This window comes from Hylobates moloch, unplaced genomic scaffold (assembly GCF_009828535.3).
Source record: "Hylobates moloch isolate HMO894 unplaced genomic scaffold, HMol_V3 SCAFFOLD_13, whole genome shotgun sequence".
Classification (NCBI taxonomy): Eukaryota; Metazoa; Chordata; class Mammalia; order Primates; family Hylobatidae; genus Hylobates; species Hylobates moloch.
In genome coordinates, this window is record NW_026652288.1 from 91,268,145 (window position 1) to 91,291,003 (window position 22,859).

The 22,859-nt window shown below is 45.7% G+C and overlaps 1 protein-coding gene and 1 long non-coding RNA gene across 6 annotated transcripts in view; both read left to right on the top strand.

The window, feature by feature from the left end:
- LOC116481280 (uncharacterized) overlaps window positions 1-22,859 on the top strand; it is a 209,640-nt gene that overhangs the window by 176,734 nt on the left and 10,047 nt on the right. For all 5 annotated transcript variants that reach the window (XR_009209276.1, XR_009209277.1, XR_009209278.1 and 2 more), the window contains one exon: window positions 4,065-4,172. This is a non-coding gene — a long non-coding RNA (uncharacterized LOC116481280). The remainder of the gene's footprint in view (window positions 1-4,064; window positions 4,173-22,859) is intronic.
- Window positions 778-4,056, top strand: SOX2 (SRY-box transcription factor 2). The gene has a single exon (XM_032174062.3). It carries the CDS (start codon window positions 1,237-1,239, stop codon window positions 2,194-2,196), a length of 960 nt encoding a protein of 319 aa, XP_032029953.1. The 5' UTR covers window positions 778-1,236; the 3' UTR covers window positions 2,197-4,056.

The following is a 22,859-nucleotide window of genomic DNA, read 5'->3' on the forward strand; positions in this document are numbered from 1 at the left end:
GGGCTAAGAGGAAGAGCTGCAGTTTCCTGGGCCAAAGAGCTGAGTTGGACAGGGAGATGGCAGCTTACCAAGGCCTGCCGGTTCTCAGCTCTAGAGTCTGCCTTATGGTCTGAGCAGGATTTATTTTTAAGAACAGAGCAAGTTACGTGGAATCAAGGAAGGTTTTGAGGACAGAGGTTTGGGTCTCCTAACTTCTAGTCGGGACTGTGAGAAGGGCGTGAGAGTGCTGGCACCTCTAAGGTAAGAGAGGAAAGCGGAAGAGCGAAGTACGGGAGCGGCATCAGAGGGGCTGGAGTTGGGGGGGAGTGCTGTGGATGAGCGGGAGAACAATAACACACCAACTCCTGCACTGGCTGTTTCCAGAAATACGAGTTGGACAGCCGCCCTGAGCCACCCACTGTGCCCTGCCCCACCCCCGCACCTTAGCTGCTTCCCGCGTCCCATCCTCATTTAAGTACTCTGCATCAAAAAGTAAATCAATATTAAGTTTAAAGAAAAAAAAAACCCACGTAGTCTTAGTGCTGTTTACCCACTTCCTTCGAAAAGGCGTGTGGTGTGACCTGTTGCTGCGAGAGGGGATACAAAGGTTTCTCAGTGGCTGGCAGGCTGGCTCTGGGAGCCTCCTCCCCCTCCTCGCCTGCCCCCTCCTCCTCCGGCCTCCCCCGCGCGGCCGGCGGCGCGGGAGGCCCCGCCCCCTTTCATGCAAAACCCGGCAGCGAGGCTGGGCTCGAGTGGAGGAGCCGCCGCGCGCTGATTGGTCGCTAGAAACCCATTTATTCCCTGACAGCCCCCGTCACATGGATGGTTGTCTATTAACTTGTTCAAAAAAGTATCAGGAGTTGTCAAGGCAGAGAAGAGAGTGTTTGCAAAAGGGGGAAAGTAGTTTGCTGCCTCTTTAAGACTAGGACTGAGAGAAAGAAGAGGAGAGAGAAAGAAAGGGAGAGAAGTTTGAGCCCCAGGCTTAAGCCTTTCCAAAAAATAATAATAACAATCATCGGCGGCGGCAGGATCGGCCAGAGGAGGAGGGAAGCGCTTTTTTTGATCCTGATTCCAGTTTGCCTCTCTCTTTTTTTCCCCCAAATTATTCTTCGCCTGATTTTCCTCGCGGAGCCCTGCGCTCCCGACACCCCCGCCCGCCTCCCCTCCTCCTCTCCCCCCGCCCGCGGGCCCCCCAAAGTCCCGGCCGGGCCGAGGGTCGGCGGCCGCCGGCGGGCCGGGCCCGCGCACAGCGCCCGCATGTACAACATGATGGAGACGGAGCTGAAGCCGCCGGGCCCGCAGCAAACTTCGGGGGGCGGCGGCGGCGGCGGCAACTCCACCGCGGCGGCGGCCGGCGGCAACCAGAAGAACAGCCCGGACCGCGTCAAGCGGCCCATGAATGCCTTCATGGTGTGGTCCCGCGGGCAGCGGCGCAAGATGGCCCAGGAGAACCCCAAGATGCACAACTCGGAGATCAGCAAGCGCCTGGGCGCCGAGTGGAAACTTTTGTCGGAGACGGAGAAGCGGCCGTTCATCGACGAGGCTAAGCGGCTGCGAGCGCTGCACATGAAGGAGCACCCGGATTATAAATACCGGCCCCGGCGGAAAACCAAGACGCTCATGAAGAAGGATAAGTACACGCTGCCCGGCGGGCTGCTGGCCCCCGGCGGCAACAGCATGGCGAGCGGGGTCGGGGTGGGCGCCGGCCTGGGAGCGGGCGTGAACCAGCGCATGGACAGTTACGCGCACATGAACGGCTGGAGCAACGGCAGCTACAGCATGATGCAGGACCAGCTGGGCTACCCGCAGCACCCGGGCCTCAACGCGCACGGCGCAGCGCAGATGCAGCCCATGCACCGCTACGACGTGAGCGCCCTGCAGTACAACTCCATGACCAGCTCGCAGACCTACATGAACGGCTCGCCCACCTACAGCATGTCCTACTCGCAGCAGGGCACCCCTGGCATGGCTCTTGGCTCCATGGGTTCGGTGGTCAAGTCCGAGGCCAGCTCTAGCCCCCCTGTGGTTACCTCTTCCTCCCACTCCAGGGCGCCCTGCCAGGCCGGGGACCTCCGGGACATGATCAGCATGTATCTCCCCGGCGCCGAGGTGCCGGAACCCGCCGCCCCCAGCAGACTTCACATGTCCCAGCACTACCAGAGCGGCCCGGTGCCCGGCACGGCCATTAACGGCACACTGCCCCTCTCACACATGTGAGGGCCGGACAGCGAACTGGAGGGGGGAGAAATTTTCAAAGAAAAACGAGGGAAATGGGAGGGGTGCAAAAGAGGAGAGTAAGAAACAGCATGGAGAAAACCCGGTACGCTCAAAAAGAAAAAGGAAAAAAAAAATCCCATTACCCACAGCAAATGACAGCTGCAAAAGAGAACACCAATCCCATCCACACTCACGCAAAAACCGCGATGCCGACAAGAAAACTTTTATGAGAGAGATCCTGGACTTCTTTTTGGGGGACTATTTTTGTACAGAGAAAACCAGGGGAGGGTGGGGAGGGCGGGGGAATGGACCTTGTATAGATCTGGAGGAAAGAAAGCTACGAAAAACTTTTTAAAAGTTCTAGTGGTACGGTAGGAGCTTTGCAGGAAGTTTGCAAAAGTCTTTACCAATAATATTTAGAGCTAGTCTCCAAGCGACGAAAAAAATGTTTTAATATTTGCAAGCAACTTTTGTACAGTATTTATCGAGATAAACATGGCAATCAAAATGTCCATTGTTTATAAGCTGAGAATTTGCCAATATTTTTCAAGGAGAGGCTTCTTGCTGAATTTTGATTCTGCAGCTGAAATTTAGGACAGTTGCAAACGTGGAAAGAAGAAAATTATTCAAATTTGGACATTTTAATTGTTTGAAAATTGTACAAAAGGAAAAAATTAGAATAAGTACTGGCGAACCATCTCTGTGGTCTTGTTTAAAAAGGCAAAAGTTTTAGATTGTACTAAATTTTATAACTTACTGTTAAAAGCAAAAATGGCCATGCAGGTTGACATCGTTGGTAATTTATAATAGCTTTTGTTCAATCCCAAGTTTCCATTTTGTTCAGATAAAAAAAACCATGAAATTACTGTGTTTGAAATATTTTCTTATGGTTTGTAATATTTCTGTAAGTTTATTGTGATATTTTAAGGTTTTCCCCCCTTTATTTTCCGTAGTTGTATTTTAAAAGATTCGGCTCTGTATTATTTGAATCAGTCTGCCGAGAATCCATGTACATATTTGAACTAATATCATCCTTATAACAGGTACATTTTCAACTTAAGTTTTTACTCCGTTATGCACAGTTTGAGATAAATAAATTTTTGAAATATGGACACTGAAATTATTCTTGAGTCTTTCATTTATTTGGATAACACTGTGATTGTACATAACTTCTCGGGGAATTATAATACTGTGCTCAGCCAAGAAAGCAAAATACCAAAAACCTTGGTATTACTAGTCCAGCATCATGTGCTAAGGTTAACTGCAAAAAAGAAACGGCTGGATGATTAATAAGTACTGGAAAAACTGAAATTTCTGTCATTTCTAAAATAGAAACTAGAGACATATATTGTAAATCCGCCCCCTCCTTTTCTAAGCAGCATGAATAAGCATGATGGGGACTTATACTTAAAACTGATTTATGCCACTTGTTGCCAGAAAGGATTCAATTCTGAAATTTTTCATGTAGTTTAGCAGATGGGGTATTGAGCCAAATCAGAACCAGGTTGGCTGGTTTTGTTTTCATTTTCTTCATAGCACAATGGCCCTTTGAAACCTGGCTATAGAGAAAAATGATGCTTCTTGTATCAGAATAATTGCAAACTAGACATGCAAAGTGTTCATCTGCTGGGTGGGTGTTTGGATTACTCTGGCCCTGCTATTGTCTGGGAGGAAACAAGTGGTTTGCGTTCTTTGTTCCTTGACTTCATAAACTTTCTCCTCTACATTTTCCTGTTCGGGGAGAGGGAAAGAAAAGAACATCTTGCAGAACTCCCCGGCTTATCATAAACATAGTTTCTTTTATTATTTATTTTCTTTTTTCCCCTCTCTCTCCCTCTCTCCCTGAATTCCATTTCTTAAATTGGCAGCGCGGGTCCAAGCCTGTAGCCCCAAATCGGATAATCTCTGCAGCTGATAACAAGCAAAAGAGAAGCCAGGCAACAGCCATATTAAAGAAGAAAACAATCAACTCTGAGGTAGATATTTTACTTTGTCCGGTCTAATCACATTTGGAGATGATTATGCTTTTGATCTGTTAACAATGTTTTACTACTGTAGTAGAGAAGTGGGGGAGGGGAATGGGGTGGGGAAATAAGATTGGATTTGTTGTGTGGTTTTGTTTTGTTTTTTTTGTGGTTTTTTTTTTTTTTTTTTTTTTTGCCCTAGGAAAGGTAAAGAAAGGCTATAGTTGTCCTCAGTGGGAGTGGAAAAGTTGAGACATCGCCATGGTCTTTGAATTAGCGATGCTTCTGCATCACCACCCACCCTTGCTTTGGGGCAGCTGGATAATCTGTTACCTAGTCAGGGACTTTTCTACTTTATTTACTACTTGATTCGCTCATCTTCCCCCACCCACGGGGACCAGGAACCAACAGTCGGGCACTCTTAAGAGCACGGGTTTGCTTCCCACAATTTCAAGAGCTTGTCATGTCAACTTGCTACAACTTTGGAGAAGTTGGAATCCGGCAGCGTCTTCCACCCTTGAGTAAAGTACCCGCTGCAGCCACTAAGTTAGCTCATCCCGTTGGTTTGCATCTTCTCGTTTCCAAGAAAGTATTTCTTTCTCATGGTGTTGCTAATGTTAGCTCTGGGCTGAACTGAGGATATCTCATATTTTCTGTACTTTCTATTTTTTTCTAGATTGCTTTGTTTTAGATATGTACTGGTTTTTATTTATTACTTTTTTAATCCTCATTTTTAGGATAACATTGTACTGGGAAGGGACAATTATTATTCCAGTTCCCAATTCTAAGCAAGGCATTTTCCCCCCTAATTAATGCAGAGACTCTAAAAGAATTTCCCCTAGCCCGGCCAGCCATTGTAATGCATATACGGATTATTCACGTGGTAATGAGCACATTCGCCAGTTCTTGCTCACACATACGAATAAAAGAAACTTTGAATAAAGATCCAAATGATCATGCTGGGGGAGTGGGGAGGATATTCCCGGAATTTGAGGCAGTCGACTATATAGATTATATATATTTTGAAAATAGAAATATATTAGAAATATGTATAGAGGTTTACAGTAATTGCACTGCACTCACCTCTCATTTTTTTAAAAAAGCCCACAGGGTCAGCAACTTTCTGGCAAAATGGTCAGGTTCAAATATTTAGCAAAAGGAAAGGGAGCACAATAATTTAGGAAGTAGAACTAGCTGTGAATAATTGTCACTGTCTGCATAAAACAAGAGAACTCCCGTTCCCCCTCCTATCCCTTCATATCTCCAAGCCAAATAGTTGAAAAATGAAAGTCAAAATATTTTGTTTGCAAATATAAATGCTTTTGATAACTACATCTGAGGGAAATGATACATATCTTGTACCATAATTCATTTGATTAAATTAAGTGGTTACCTGAGATATGTAATTTCATGGCTAGATTAATATAGAACATATAATATTTTAATAATAATGTGATTTTCAAGGAGAGTAAACCCATAAACTTGCCCAGAGATGGTTATCTCATGGTGCTGACGATAGTTGTTGTTTAGTTCTTTTCCTCTGGATATTATTCTGCTCAATGAAACCACTCAATTTCCAGTCAAATAGGGTGAATTTAAATGTTTTGTTAATCATATACACAGAATAGAAATGTGCAAAAGGATGAGAGTATAGTCTGTTCTTTCTGCAATTTTTTCTCTCCCCAAACCACCCCCCCCCCCCCCCAGCATACTTTAAATAAAGAGCGTTAAAATATTTTGCTGAGCTGTAGTAGATTAGCAAGGTTTCTTGCCAATGCTGGGAAGCTGGTATTACAGACCATCCCAGGGGAAAATGGCTCACATTAACCACTAAATGAATATTTGACAAGGGCTCATTCGGAGGTATTATTACTATAAACGTGTCCCTACTGGACTTTTCAAGGGTCAAAGAGCAATGCTTCAATTAATTATTTAGACTGCTAGTAGATTTGGTGGTAATAGCTGTACTTATTTCTAGAAATCGACACATTCTTACAGTAGGAAAATCTCAGGAGAATCTTTCTCCATCAGCAACACCTTGGATTGAAATACACATGGAGCCCTGGCATTCTAAAGCTGACTTTTTCATAAAACCTTTCCCTGGGCTGGTGGGGGGTGGGGGGGCACAGAATTATAGTCTCTTTTTCTGTTTCACTGGCTGTTTTTTTGGTTGAAAAGAAAAAAAAACAGAACACAATAATTTATCTTAATATCCACATCATGTGTGGCAAGGTCTTTTAGGGATTTGCAATATGGGGCAAAAGGGGAGGGTGCTTATTTACAACCTTTGTCTTTTCTAAGTAGAGATGTCACAGGATTTCAGAGACTCAGGGAGGCCCTGAATTTAGACAGCATACACATTCCTGTTTGCCAGTAAAATGCAAGTTTGAAAGTGGAAGTTTCCATAAGCTGAGTACCCTTAGTTCTAGTAGTCTCGAGTAAATTGGGGTACAAGGTAGTCCCTCCTTCTCTCCCCACCTATTGGTCTGAACACTGCAAGGTGCAGTAGGGGGGCCAATGTTCCACTTCTGCCGTGTCATAGGTTCCTCCGTGGCCCTAGGTAAAATGGTAAGGGAATGATTTTGAGGGTAAGATTCCTCGACAATAATATAAATTGAATGAATAAGAGATAAGCTGCAAGAATGGGGGGGGTGGCGGTGGGAACAGTAATTACAAACCCAATTCATTCAGCTTTTCAGAACTTTTGTTGTGGGAGCTCCATTGACGGGTTTTGAGCTGCCAGTTTTCTCACATTAAAAAGAACTGATCAGCGCCTCAGGGGGACAAGAAATACCGCGTAACTGCATAGTGATGGGGTCTTCATTTAGAACCATTACAAGACGAAAATTAAACAGTGCCTTTGTGTGCATGAGGTTTACTTTTCAACTGCTAACAGTTTATAGCTAACTGCTCTGAGATTGAAGTTTGACTATGGTTTGATCGCCTGCTGATTGACACTGCTTATTTATTTATTTATTTATTTATTTATCTGTTATAATTAAGAGAACTTTTCATCACCTCACCCCAGTTTTATTTCTTGCTCTTGGATAATTTTGAAAAACAGATCCTCATATTTTTCTTTGTGGAAGGAGTTTCCTTTGCCATGAGCTTTAGCAGAGACTTCAGTTCACATTCCCCAACGGACAACCCCCACCTCACACACCCACATTATTGCCTTAAAATAATTTGCATCTCATTCTCTGTTTTTTTCTGCTGCATTTTCTTGCTCTCCAAGCTAAGGCTGCTTTTTGGGCAGCAAGTAGGGTTGGAGATAGGGGTTAATTTATTTTTTTGCTTTGCTTTTTTTTTTTGACCTAAATTGGAAGAGGGCTGGGTGGATTTCCTAAGGACTTCACCTATGAGGTGAATCCCTCAAAGAAGGAAGAAGGGGGAGAAACTCTGACCTTTACTGTGAAAATATGGATACAGTCCAAAAGGACATAGCTTCCGGAGTTCTAGAGTAAGAAAAGCTGTGGAAGGAGCTTCCCAAAGACAGGAAAGTTGCCCAAACCAGATAATTAGTTTAGTGTCTTTCATGGTTATTTTCTATTAAAACTTTTCTGGAAACCCGACATCTGTTACCACCAAGAGACACTTGTGACCTCCTCTCTCCCTGCTAACAGTGCTGTCCAGTTTTATGATTCTTGTTTTCAGTTTGTCTATTTTGCTTCTGTGGCCTTTAGAAAATAATGGACTTGACTTTCTTATTTTGACTAAGGGGATTTCTCTTTGGAAGGGTGGAGTATTAAGATAAGTCTAAGATTCTTGTCTGTGGCAGAGAGCTCTCTTTCTCTATTCGGAGTTCAGATGGATTTTATTTTATACTTTGGTTTAATGGTGATATTTCTGATTCCTTGAGCACTTTGCTCAGTTTCTCTCCTAAAGCAAATAGAATGTCTTCTCATTTCGGGATGCAAAGATATTTGCTTCACCTAGGCGTTTGAACTTGAGATGCTTGTTCTACTTTGCAAAGAAGTGTCAGGTGATTTGAAAGCTGGAGGTGTCCTTCGTTTTATTACCCTAGTCTGCCTGCGTGTACAGAATGAAGGGTGCACTGTTTTATATAGAGTTCGGCGCTTTGAACTATCATTTGCCTGGCTCTCCCAGCTTCCGCGCGGGGCACGGCTCCGGGCTGTGAGCGCGCCGGTCTCCCGCCGGCTGCCCTGGGGAGCGCGCAGTACCCAGTGCTGAGAGCTGACGCGCGGGCAAATTGAGGCCGAGCTGACAAGCTCCGGCGGGTGGACCTGACGTCACCACGGCCCGGGCCACCGCACCCATAGGGCTCCCCAAGAAGGTGCTGTGTGGGGCTCGAGTTCTCTCTGCCCAGGCTCTGCTCAAACGGCCTCATTGCCTCTCCCTCAGGCGCCGACCCGCGTCAGACAAGTCTAGAAAGTCTCCCGAGGCGTTGGGGCCCTCACAACTCCAGAGTCCTCTGCCTCCTGCGCCCCAGCCCAAGCCCTCTCCATGTTGACCTCGTGACACGGGAGACAGTGTCTAGGCCCCAGATTCCCACCCACATCAGAGATTGTCTACCCAAGGGGATGTTTGTCCCTGTTTATGGCCAAATCTCAGTATTAGTGATCTCGCTTCGTTCTTCCTGATTAGAGGCCAAGGATTGGCAGGGTTGGGGGAAGCCCCCGGAGCAATCTGGGATCCCTGGAATATTGGGCCCCTCTGGATTAGAGCAGGTAGGGATGGGAAGATACAGACCCTTCACTTTCCCATTTGTGAGATAGGGATAATATATAGTTACCTCGAAGAAGATGAATATAGAGTGCCTGACAAAATAGGCTTAATTGATAAGTATGACTTTACTTACTGCCCAGCAGAATTAGGGAAGGGAAGCAGTTCTCACGTGAGACTACAGAGAACAATACAGAAACCCCGGTCCTTTCTGGCCTTCCGGGCTCTGGACAGTGAAATTAGTCTTGTTCATATCACCCTTCTTACTTTTCCAGTGCTCTCTCTCGCTTAAGGTTTGCCTAGGAAGTTATCTTGCAAACTTGCCATCCCTGGGCATCGTCCTGAAGGGAGGGATCCCGGCATTCCGGGCAGGACCCGCCCCCACCCGCAGAAGGCAGAAAAATAATTACTGTATTAAATAAGGAGCGGTGAATTCTTCCCGAGGGTTCTTATCGCTGGCGGCCAGGCCAGAAGCGGGACTGCGCCCCCACCCCCACCTCGTGACGTCAGGGCCTGCAGGGCTCCGGCGATGAAATGATTCGTTTGAGTGTTCCAGAAAGTGCAATCCGAACGCTTACAGGGCGAGGCCAGTGCAGCCCAGCTCCATCACCACTACCAAGCCCCAGTTTGGGAGGCTCCCGAGGCCCCTGGCCGCCTCCCAAACCCCGTCTCCAGAACATAACCACATATACAAGTAACCATAATCTTCAGTACGTATATAGTCACGCGCACAACTCCCGTCACAGGAGCGCCGTTCTTCCAAATATATATAAGTTATTTAGTTTGTTAGCCACAATTTGTTGTGGGATCTGAATGGGTTGTTTCTGTTGTGTTTGTATGTTTTTGTTTTTAGACGGTCGACAAATTACAACAAATGCCTTTACAAAGCACACCATAGCTTTATTTAACCCGGTGCAAGTTTCAGCGGCGATGTAAGAAATGAACTTAGAAGAGTTTTCTGGCTCTCATATCCAGCCATGGTTAGGACAATTGCTCCAGGCTTACCATTGCTGCACCAGTTCTATTTTCTCTTTCCCCTCCATTCCTAAGAATTTGTATAGCTTTTAAAAATCTTTTTAGAGTCATGTATTGCTGAGAGAATTTCTTAGAACTGTGATTTAAATTGTAGATAAGAGGAAAGATTATCTGGTCAGTGGAATGTGTGTAAGTGGAATAGAAGTATTTGTTAGGGAAAAGCACCTGGGCATTTCTGGATTTCTGGGAGATGCACTTCTCAAGTTTTCTTTCCGACTCTCAAATCAATTTGATTTATTGAATGCCCTTCCAATGGAAAGGATCCTGGAAAATAGGCCTTATGTTCTGATATTGGTTCAGGATCTCACAGAGTAACGATTAGCCAATATTTTGCATGCAGTCAGTTTAGTATCAGCTCACATCCAGGTCGATTTTATCACACTTAACAGCTCAAATCTGGGTTATTGCATAACATTAGAGTTTAATCAGTCTGGAATACTAAATGGCAAACCCGTCTTCTCCTTCTCAAGGCCCTCCTCCCTTTCTCTATTTCTCCTTCCTCCCACCTCCAAGGAAACTATCTTAAAATCAAGTTTCCCTTTGAGAGTTTGTTTACCCCAACTTCTGTTAAACTAGACTAACACGCTCTCATCAGCTTTCTAAACACTGTCTCATCAGCTTTGTGAAATGGTGCAAAAACATCTTGGAATCCAAGATGGCAAAATAAACTGGAGCATATGGGGGGATGACTGCCTTGTTAAGAAATTGATTTAAATGTTTAGCTTACACTTCAGCCTCAATGCTTCCCTTACTACCCACTCTTACTTCCCTCACTGCCCACTCCTGGTTCTTGGGTACCCCACCTCTTATTAGCAAGCTGGTTCCCCCAGCATCAATTATGAATGCATATCAACAGGCTCATCTGCTGTGATAAATCAGAGGCTTTTCTCTTTTGCACATTTCTGCTTTTATTCTCATCGAAATGTCTTTCTGCCCCATGCTAGCAGTGTCTTTCTACAAACTTACTATCCCCGTATAAACTATGGAGATATATTCTCAATTGGAAAAATCAGGTAATTCCACCACCACCCACCCCCCCTACCCCAAGGAAGCCTTACAAGTTAAGGATACAAAATATTTCGTGGTTAGTTGTATGAGCTTCCAAATTAGCTGCATATAAAGTATTTTAAGATTTTTTTTTTTTTTGGCTGTCACTGGCTGGCAATACTCATTTTGTGTGTGTGTGTGTGTTGGTTTGAAAAGCAGGAAGAAATGTAATGAATTGAGTGCTGTCAGAGATGTCTTCTGTTTGAACAATCTGCGATGGGCTGAATGGCAGGGACTCCCTCATCCAGTGCAGGTGCAGTAGAGCTGGGGAAGGGGGGAGGGGGCTCCCTCTGTTCAGTCAAAAAGCACCATTCTCCACAATAGACCACACACTGACAGCCAGCGTGACATCAACTCACACTTTCATACTTTTCCCCCCATCCATAGTTCTGAGTTCACAAAGTGGCCATACAGTAGCCTTGGTTAGGTTCCTTTAATGAACATTTTGTGGCTCCTATGACCAACATTGAAATCCGCGGAGCCCTGGGAGGAACAAATAGATTTTTAATCGTGAGTTCCAAACCAAAATGTATAGCTATAGATATTAAAAGTAAGCTGGTCTCTACATCCTCTCCCAATGCCAATGCCCACAGCAACCCCAGATGATCTGAAAACTCTGAGTTAAAAGTTCTTCTAAGACTTCTTAGGTTCCAAGACACTGTTTTCCATGTCCTGAGAGAGATCAAACACGAAAGGAGAGAAGGCACAAATTTTGTGTATTTATTTAAATGTAAGAGGACCGCTAGTATTTTATTATGCTTCATGAGAGGGTTAATCCTACAAATTAACGAACATTAATCTTGTGGAGTGGAGTTCTGCCCCCTTTTAAATTGGTTTTACTGGGAAGAGGGGTGTGGAGAAAAACAAGAGGGTTAGGAAAGGCAGCAACTGTTTTAAAACTCTGAACAAAGATGCAACCACCGTTTGGCTGTCCTGCTGCTGCAAGGACTGGACCTTCCAAGAGTTTGTTTTACATTTGTTGAAGCCCAGGCCTTGGTGCCTCAAGTTTTAAATGGAATTACTCAAGGAGGGCACACTACTAGACAAACTATTCTAGTCAATTCCTTCATCCCCGACCCAGTCCCTACTCCTGTCTGCCCCCGCCCACTTTGCCACTTCTTAGTCCCGGATCTGAACATTTTAGCTGAAAGAGGGAGGGGTGAGGAAAGGGCCAGGACGGTTCCCTCAGTGCCACCACTGCGGTCGAGGACACTTCCCTCAGTGCCACCACTGCGCCTGGAGAGATCCCCGCGGCCCTGCCGCTGGCTGATTCTCCCCTGTGCCTTGACTTGCTGAAACATCTCTCTGGGGAAAATTATTCCCTACTTGCTTACATGTTTGTATTTAAAAGACACATGTAGCCATACACATGTTTCATCACGGCAACAAAAAATATCAACATTCTAGCCCCAGGAGCAAAACGTATCAATCATTCGCCTAAATATTGTTCAGTAGATGGGGGCGGGAATAGGTAGACCTCCTAGGACAGCGGTCACAAGTCCCCTCTCCTCCGCATGGACACCAGGAATGCGGGGTCTGGCGGTGCGGGGCGCAGGGCGAGAAGATTTGATGTGCAGGGTAAGTAAGGGACAAGTTATTTAAAACCTCAACACAGGAAAAGATAGTAAGAGTGCTGTGGAGCCCTTTGCTTGCTTGTGACTACGAGTCGCTAGGTGGCCCGCGTTAGGGTATGCCTACGGCGCCTACTAACGTCTAGGCCTAGGAGAGGCGTCTCCCGCCCCTCGACCCACAGCCAGCCGCCACTTGATAGCTAACGCGTCTTCCGGCCGGTACACACCCACGATTAATCTTTCTTATTAAAGCCTCCATTCTGTACCCATGGGGCGACTCAAACCTATTTAGATTTCCTTGGTTGGCTGCACAAATTTAAGTGGGCAACGAGTTATAAACCTAATAACAGAGGACGAGAGAGGGTGATTTGAGTAGAGAAGACGCAAGATTCACTAGGGTCGTGAAGATGCTGCGGGCCTTGCCCACCACTGCATCTACCTCGGGGTGCACGCCAGGCTCTGAGAAAGGTAGTGAACCTCACACTCACACTCACCACACACAACATGCGTACACACACTTGCACTCCTACACCCCCTTTGCTCACAGGTACACTTGTGTGGAAACTGCCTCTTCCGGAGTTCTTATAAACTCCTCCCAGACAGGCAGAATTCTCAGAGCATCGGAACCAGGGAACTTGCAGGGAACCAGGGAAGGTTTGCACTGTTTGGGATTAATTGAGAATAATTAACACTGGAGACCGTTAATCACCACTTTGCTGCTCTCTCCCTCCTTTTGGGTCTGCGGCGTCTGCCTTTTTCGCTCCCGCTGCCGGCGCGGGTATACTGGTGAAAGTGAAGACGTCGCGGTAGCTGTCACCCAGTTCGGCTGTACTTTTTTAAACGCTCGCATATTGTTTGATTACTAATTCGAGTTAATATGATCTTTATGGCAACATAACAGTGGATAATTGGCCTTTTTTTCTGAACAACAATGTAAATCACAATCGCTTTATTATTTAATAACGTCAAACGCTTCGTTGGATTGGCCCCGACCGAGAAGACCTTTTCTTTCTAGACAGTGTTGTGGAGGAAGAACAATGAAGATCTAATTGTGGAGATTTCATAAGTTGGCTCCCGTAAATGAACAGCTTAGATATGGAAGTTCCAGCAGATGTGGGTACTATTCGCCTCTACAAACTCTACCCCCCACCCCCATATACGCAGTCCAAACACTCCATTGGAGGGTTTTTTTTTTTTTTTTTGTGGTGGTGGTGGTGGTGGTCCTCAGATCCTAGCAACCACCTAAAGTTTCCAGTAGTAATTAGAGCTTTTATCGGGCTTGCTCTTCAGCCCTTTATATTGCCGATTTAGCGTTAAGGCATTAAGTCCACACACCAAATTAGCGCGACTCCCAAATAGCCACAACCACTTATTCTCCCCTTCCCTCATTTTGGTGGTTGGACACCAAGAGCATGGGCCTGGGACTTTTTTTTTTTTTTTTTTGGTTTTACTTTGTTTTGATTTGATTTTTAAAACCTATTCGCTATCGCACTGTCTTGGAATATACTTGTTTCAGGCAGAGTTTTGCAAGGGACCTGAGCCATTATTTTGCAAACGCCTGGAAGAGCACACGAAACTCAGAGAACTACAATGCAGACGACAACGCCTAGAAGGAATGGGTCCCCGCTGCTCGAATGAAAGATTAATTACATTTGCCCCAAAAGCCCCAATTCTAACGGTCTCTATCGCGGCTTTTGCCGTCACTGGAGGACCGCTGTCTCTGGGGTCTTCAGACATCGGAGTCCTTTGCAAATGAAGGGCCCCCACCATTTGGAATTCGGGTCAAGGAGAAAGACTCTGAGCCTGCAGCAGTTTTTGTTTTTGCGTGTGCCCGCCTCTCCATTTTATTCAACTTCTTCTGCCTGTCGGGAAGCAGAACAATCGCTCCCCACCCACCCCCCTCCGCCCCGTTTCTAAGATAAACAGGAGGTGCAAAATGCTTTGCCTGCACACGCGCCCTCGTGGCCCAGTCTTCCTGCAACCCCCAGCGCACCGGCCATGCAGCTGTCTCCCAACCAGACGTGGGAGAAGACATCCCCCCTTCACTCTTCCCACCTGCATTTAAAAACCATCACATTGACTGCTCTAGAGTCAGGTTCACATTTTCGGCCCTCCATGCCACCTTCCAGTTTCTTCCCGGTCCACTTTCTCTCTTTCTCAGGACCTAAAAAGTGACGGGGAGAGGGTGAAGCGGATTTTCAAAACGTATCCCCCCGCCCCCCCCATCTTTTAAAGTAGTATGTTACCACAAGGAGTGCATTTGGGAAACTTTCCCTAACAGGAGCTGGGCGCAGTGTTATTCTTCTCCATGGGTCTGCTGGCCTCCCCGCCCCCGCTGGACAATGCGTGCTTTGAGACTCGGTGGCCTGCAGGCAGCGGGAGACGAGGGGACTGGGCAGCCTTCCTCCAAGGGGCCCGCAGCTGGGGGAGCGCCAGGCAGGGAGCAGGGACAGGGAGGAGAGCCACGCAGGAAGGAAAACCATAAAAGTGCCATTTTTTCCCTCAGCCCTGCACAGAGGCAGGCTTTGAGGACCTCGGGGCAGGGCAGCTGGGGCGGGGTGGGGTGGAGGTGTTGAGAGGTTTTGCGTGTTCTTTTACCCCCTTTCCCCCCACTGAAACATTTTCTTTCGGCACATAATTATACACTCTAGATTCTCCAACCTCCTCGCCCTCAATCTTGGTAACCTGGTCTTTGGTTAATAATATCACAACTCGGGACTTTAACGCTCAGACCCCCCCCCAGGCCCCAGCCTCCGTATTCTCGGAGCCCTCCACTACTGATACCTCTCACGGAGTGCGGCGCCCCAGGGAAAGCCTCTTGGCCAGGGACTCTGGAACATTACTTTCTAGTTTGTTTTGTTTGTTTTTTGTTTTTCTCCCAGAGACCACCACCACCCTCATCCTCTTCAGGCAGCATTTAGGAGAGGACCTCTGAGATCAGCAGAAGCCCTCAGACGGTTACCATATTGGTGGAAGCGTTTGTCTGATGTTTTAAAACGTATACCAAACGGGGCGTCAGGGCCACGTGCTGTGCCTTCGAAAAGCCGCCGCGGGCCCTGCCTTTCAGAGCTGCGGCAGCCGGGGCTGGCGTGGAGGGGGCGCTGAAACCACCGGCGGGCGTCAGGGGCCAGCGCTGAGCTGCAGATCTGGCCGCAGCGCTGAGTGAAGCGAATTATCTGGAGCGTGTTTGATCTGGGACTGCGTAGTCAGCTTCTGCTTTATTTGTTTGTTTGTAATCTCATATTTAGCAAGCCGGGACGGTGGCAGCAAGGGAGAAAGGACGGGATGGAGGAGGGGGCTTCGCGGTAACCACACCCCTTCCTAATGAGTTAATTTCCATATTTGCGCCTCCCGCATCTAGCGCCCTCTTTTTTTTTTTTTTTTCTTTCCTGACGCCACTGTGCTGTTGCGTCTTGCGCAACGCAGACACCTCCACTCTGGATTGAAACGAAAAAGCTCGCGGTAAGAGCAGAAAATTGGTCTATTGATACATTCGCTCCGAGTGTTGATCTTGGCATCACCGGTAGCCGGTTAATTCCCCCACCCCGCCCCCGCCAGTGGGTCGCACGCGGATTGCCGAGGGCTTGCAGGCACTCAGGCAGACGTAGACAGAAACCCACATCGACCCCCGCCTTTCCCCGCCTCCAGCTGTCCGACCCTCAAGTCTTTCTTTTTTACCCAACTCCGGATTATTTTCCCCTTCAAGGTGAGGGCAGTGAGAGAAGCGAGGGCATAGTCCGCATAAAAAGGGGGAAAATAATCGCAAACGAACGAACCAAAAGTGAAAGTTTCAAACTAGATACCAGCCCTGATGAAGAAAAATGTAGTCTCCAACTCGAGGGAGGGTGCTGACCCGAGTGTGGGTACTTAAGAGAAGGAAGGAGGGAAACTGAGGTGGTGAGATTATGTCCACAGTACGAGTCGGTTAAAAGTTGTAGTAAAGAAGTTTTGGGAGGGCCCTCACTAGAAACTCAAGGCGGGTTTCAGCTGATTTCACCTGGTTTCCTACACATTTTTGCGGTGATTCTGCTCTGAAAATTGGCGAAAGAGACAGACCTTTACAATTGCTCACCGCTCCCTGCCCCCACCACCCTGCTTACTTCGCGAAGCGCATTAGGATGTGGGCTCTGGCTTGAGCTCCAGAATAGCTTGCTTGTCAATTGCGAGCTGTAGCAATATCAAAGTGAACTGTCCCAAGTAACTCTTGTCTAGAAGCTGGGAAGAAGCTTAAGCAGCTCGCTTTAATGATGATTTGTAGCTCGGCGAGGGGCACGGACAGCAAACACCCCGCAGGTGTGTGCCGTAACACCATCATCCGGACTTGAATGTAGATTACTCTGGCGATCGTTTGATCGGCCCTTTGAAACCCTTTACAATTGCCTGTGACGAACGGCCAGTCTCAGTTTTTCTCTGAATAATCCCTGAGGGTAAGTCCTCCGGGCTTTTAAAGAGCTCTAGTATTTTTTTTTTTTTTTTAAGAATAAAAAGAAAAACGTTCGATTTTAGTTTAGACCTCGTCAACTTTTAGTCGCTAACAGGCATCACTCAAGCCAGTCCATACTTAATGACCGTTAGTTACCCTTGCTGTCTTCCTAGAAACCGTATACATATGTGTGTATATATGTATGTGTGTGTGTGTATGTACCTACATACATACTTTGTGTTTATAAAAAGGAGAACAATGTTATTAATTTCATTTTCTTTAGTTTCATACCTCTTTGCATGTTTATAGAGGTGTGTGGGTGTTTATTATAAACATGCATTATTATTATTAATGCCATTGTTAATCTTGTCTTAATGCCTTCTCTGTTCTCTCTGAATTATACCTATTCAGTGGGAGTTAACGTAAAGGTTAAAGCTTTACAAAGTAAAACTAGAGTTTAACCCCCCTCAGCACCTTCACACCAACCCCCGTCACCAAAATGAAAATGTAGTGCTGTTCAACCTTTAATATTTACTTAGAGTATTTACATAAGGGGAGGGAAATGAACTTTTGTCTGAAACATACAACAAGCGGCACTTTGATTTTATAAAATAAATGTCAACAATTGCCAGGGCTTATCAAACTGGGGTAGGGAGTGGGGGTGGAAGTGCAGTTGGATTAAAGGCCCATTCCTGCCACTTCAGACTACAAAGGGTTACACATAATAAGTGCCGAATTTGCCTATTGCAAAAGTTTTCTTGGTGCTTTCTAAGTCACAACAGGGGAGGGGGAAAGCTGTCGTTTATTATCCAGTTCTGGGCAGGAGCAGACCCCAGTACCAAGGGGTTCTTAGCTTTGGCCGGCAGAAGAGGGGTAGCCTTTCAACAGCAGCCCCCTTTGTTCTCCTGATCTCTTTCCCAATTTCAAGCTTCACTTGCACATCCCAAGTTTGTGTGTTAATGACGCTATTACCATCTGGCTCGCCCTACTTTCCAAAAGATATAAATCTCCCAGCTCCATTGCCCGCATTATCATTTAAGTGCCACCATAGCCAGAAGAAAAAGATGCTTTCAAGACTCCAGATTCTCTTGCACTTACTACCCCTGGCATGGCTCTTCCACTATATTTATAGACTATACGTTGGGGGTGTGAGTGCTCCTTGAGAGACCTGATTTCCCAAGAGCTGTCCCTCCAAGCCAAAGAAGACACGCTTTTGGGTGAAAAGAAAGGCATCAAATGAATTTTTCCTGAAAACATTTTTGTTTTGTTTGCAGCAAGTAGAATAGTATGTGCCAACATACTTTTACGTGCTTGTGGCTTCCTTTCTCTCGCAGGTTTGTTAAAGTTTCGGTGCAACTCCCAGACATTCAAGATGTGCCACTCTTCAACCCTATTTTGAGCGGGAGAATAGATTTGTTTCTCTATAGGAGTGGGGGCAGGGGCGAAGGGAGATAAAAAGAGCCCTGTGAAGCAACTTTTGGGAGCTGGGCATCCCTTCTAAACCCTCACTTTTAGTAGTGCCTGCATAGATGTGTAAGTGTTGTATGATTTACACACTTCTGGTTGTAGATCTAGATCCACCTCTCTCCTTCGATTCTTTCCTGGGCAAAGTAATCGGTGATTTGCGTGTTTTGAGCACAAAAGCTGAGAAAATACGACAAAAGGAGTGGGGCTGGCTTGTGCATGGCTCCACAATGACTCCATTTAACTGGCCAGGTCCGAGTGAATAGAGGAGAGCAGAGTCTGCCTCTAAACGCGTGGGCTTTTGGTTCAGGCCCCTCGCTGATTTGAACAGCTAATTTCCCCTTTGCGGGTTTCTGAACTGTTTGTGCTCTTGGTCCGTCATATGTGGGTGCATCTTTCTCCGTCTGATGCCTGCTCTTCTTCCCACTGTTATCTTCACAGAGGCAAGTTCCACTAAGATAAGCCAACCCAACAGGTTGGAAGAAGAATTGGAAATATGAAGTTCTCAGGATCTTAAGGGAAGCTCTTAAAATCAACAGGATTTGAGCAGCATACCCCTGCCCCCTTAAAAAAAAAAAAAAGTCAAACAGAGAAAGCATCTTTAAGGAAAAATATATTCTTTTTGAGGAATAACAAAATCACTTATTATATATTCCTAATACTTTGTATGAACTGAGCACAGAAGGTGTCCACAATAGTGATTAATTTATATCACACTCATGTAGCTGTCTGCATGCAAAAGCCACATTTTTCTTTCTAGTTCACTTTCCTGCTTTTTTCCCCCAAACTCAAACAAGATCTTGTTTAGAAATTTGTATCCCTACTTTTTTCCTCTTGAGAACATTATCAAGTTGATATGAACAAATTGCAGAGGATATACCGTTTAAGTAAGATGCACTTTTAATCACTGATCATTAAAATGGTTATGTTAAATATACTCAATTACATGCATGACTTAACTCTAACAGTACTTTCTATTCTCCCAGCTGCTCACGTATTCCTTAACGATAGTCTGTGGTAGAAACTTGATTATGCTGAATCCATACATTTCGATGGATTTCATCAGCCTAATTAATGCCTCAGTGTGGTCCTGGGGTCTGAATGAACCCTTTACTATCGTTTGAGGTTAAAGGCAGTGTTGGAACGTAGAAGGATTTTTTTTTTTCCTTAGTTACTCCCGGGGTACTTAGGGATTCCATTAAGCAAGGTGGATAGCAGTTGTTAGACTACGTGAAACAAGAAAACCCATCCAAATGGCAGAAAAGTGAGGCTAATTCTTCATTCTTATTTCACACCAACACTTTTGGATTCCATAGACAATCTCCAAATATTTAGTAAAGTGGAAATTACCATCTTCCGTTATATCTTAAAACTTCACTGAGAAGGAAGAGTTGAAAATAGATTTACAACTGATGGCTAAATTCATTTGGTTTTACTCTTCAAGGCTGTCCCTGCTCCTTCTCTTCCTGTTCCCATAACTTTTAGACTACTTGCCCCCTCAATTTCAACTTTCATCTTTCACAAGGAAGCACTCATGGCTGGTATTCAACAGAAACTCAAGTCACCCCCAAGTGGGTGACTACATTTTGTCTTTTCAGGTGTAAATTAACATCTGAATACATCTCAACCTTACTGACCCCTACCACCACCACCAATCCTGCCTCAGCAGAGTTGCGGCTAATCTGTACCTCCACAAATGGCAGGGTAGATAGAAGTCAAATTTCCCAAACTCCATCCCCCAACAGGAAGACCAAAAAGTGCTTGTATTGCCTACGAGATAAATCTTGATATTTGCACATGTCTAATGAAACACCTGTGGAAGAATACCTTTCAAGACATGTTTCCTTGGTGGTCAAGAAGAAATAGAAAGAGGAAGAAAAAAAAAGAGATGAAGGTATCTTGATTCTTTAAGAAATGTTGCAACTCTGACTTTGAGTCCCTGAGGACAAACTGTTCACCCAGCAGAACTTCCTTCATGCAAGAGATCCACTGACCCAGCCCTTAGTTGCAGAAGGGCAACACCATATGTCCATAGAGATCTGATGGAACTGGAAGGATTTTAGACCTATAACCAAATTACTACCTTGGAACTTTGTGCTTGTTATGTTAATGTAATGATTTCTGTAGTAAGGGTATATTGTAAGGTTGGAAATTACGTTTTTATAATGCTTTGTGTAATGACAGACGTTACATAGAAGAGACACATGTGCCAGGATTGGTGACATAGTACTTTTTTTTTTGAGATGGAGTTTTGCTCTTGTTGCCCAGGCTGGAGTGCAATGGTGCAGTCTCGGCTCACTGCAACCTCCACCTCCTGGGTACAAGTGATTCTCCTGCTTCATCCTCCCAAGTAGCTGGGATTACAGGCACCTGCCACCATACCTGGCTAATTTTTTTGTATTTTTAGTAGAGACTGGGTTTCACCATGTTGGCCAGGCTGGTCTTGGACTCCTGACCTCAGGTGATTCGCCAGCCTCGGCCTCCCAAAATGCTGGGATTACAGGCATAAGCCACCGCACCTGGCCAGTGGCACAGTACTGACAAACACTGGAGGGCATTTAAATAGATAAATGTAGACCTAGATATGTTTCTAAAATTAAGCTGAGAATGAGTTCATGGAACTAGGTAACAAAGCAGATGCTGCTGGCCAGACCATTGCCAGGGTTAAGATGGTCTTGCAGCCCCCACCTTTTCGCTCAGATCTAGTGGAGTAGCAGCATAGCACATTGCTCAATCCTTTGGGATAGATTCCTAGGGAAAGAAAAAAAGAGACTGTTTCATAAATAGTACTGCAAGCAAGCAGTTATCTCCAGCTAATGGTTTCTGTAGTGTTAAGGTTAGATTGCAGAGGGTCAGAGAAAGCAATATTTCCTGTTGGGGGTAGAGGAGAGAGAAAGTGTGTGCAAGTATGAAGTATGTAAAGAAATAAACCTTTTTTTTTTTTTTTTTCTGAGGCGGAGTCTCGCTCTGTTGCCCAGGCTGGAGTGCAGTGGCATGATCTTGGCTCACCACAACCTCCACCTCCCAAATTCAAGGGATTCTCCTGCCTCAGGCTCCTGAGTAGCTGAGATTACAGGCTCCCACCTCCATGCTCAGCTAATTTGTTTGTATTTTGTATTTTTTATTATTATTATTATTATTGTTTTGAGACAGAGTCTCGTTCTGCCGGCCAGGCTAGAGTACAGTGGCATGATCTCGGCTCACTGCAACCTCCGTTTCCCATGCTCACGCGATTCTCCTGTCTCAGCCTCCCGAGTAGCTGGGATTACAGGCATGTGCCACCACGACCAGCTAATTTTTGTATTTTTAGTAGAGACGGGGTTTCACCACGTTGGCCAGGCTGGTCTCGAACTCCTGACCTCAGGTAATCCACCCGCCTCGGCCTCCCAAAGTGCTGGGATTACAGGCGTGAGCCACCACGCCCAGCCTGACCCTAAAATATTAGAGCCATATATGCTGGGGTTATCAGTACATCCCTTATATTCAGTGCTCCATGTCTCTGTGCTATGTGATTAAGAATGCAAGCAAATCATCAAACTTGCAGTATTGACCTTATGTGATTTATATCTTGGAAATCGAGGACAAGATAGCTTAATACGGCACATTTACAAAAATTAAATATAACTCTTCAGTGTATAAGACTGCACTGGGTTTAATCATTTCCCTTAATTGTAAACAAGGCAAATTCACACACTGATCAACCATCCAAGAAGTGAACGTGTTTTCATCAGTCACCTCTCCTTGATGGATAATCAGAGGTCAGCCACTCCTAGCCTGGATATTATGTGCCTAGTTCTTACCTTCTCTGTTCCACCTCCACAAATGACAGCTGCTTCAGAAATAACTAACTTGGTTCCTGGATAGGTTTGGGGCTCTTTGGCATGACATAATTTCCAAATGTCAACTTACAGCTATGGAGAAGCCTGTGGACTACGATAATGGATAAACTCTCCTGTGTTAACAGGAGAGTTTGGAGCTAGAACAAGGTTGCCAAAAAATAGCCTCAGTGGGTTGGGAGCTTCTAAGATCTTGAGAAATGAAGCCAATTTGAAATGTTGGCTTTTTATATTAGTCCAAGTTGTCCCATTTTCTTCTAGAGTTGAATAAAAGCAAAATACCTGGCCTGATGCAGTGGTTCCCTGATGAGAGTCAAACTAATTAGAGGTGGTGTTTCTTGGTTCAGCCCAAAGATCCTACTGATGGTAGAAGTAGGAGATGCAGCCTCCAACAGCTTTAGTTTTAGACAAGTTTTACACAGGCTGAGCGCGGTGGCTCACGCCTGTAATCCCAGCACTTTGGGAGGCCTAGGGGGGTGGATCACGAGGTCAGGAGTTCAAGATCAGCCTGGCCAATGTGGTGAAACCCCATCTCTACTAAAAAATAAAAAAATTAGCTGGGCGTGTTGGTGGGTGCCCGTAATCCCAGCTACTCAGGAGGCTGAGGCAGAAGAATCACTTGAAACCAGAAGGCGGAGGT

Coding starts and splice junctions, on each gene's coding strand:
- SOX2 (XM_032174062.3), top strand. CDS start 1,237: ATGTACAACATGATGGAGACGGAGCTGAAGCCGCCGGGCCCGCAGCAA.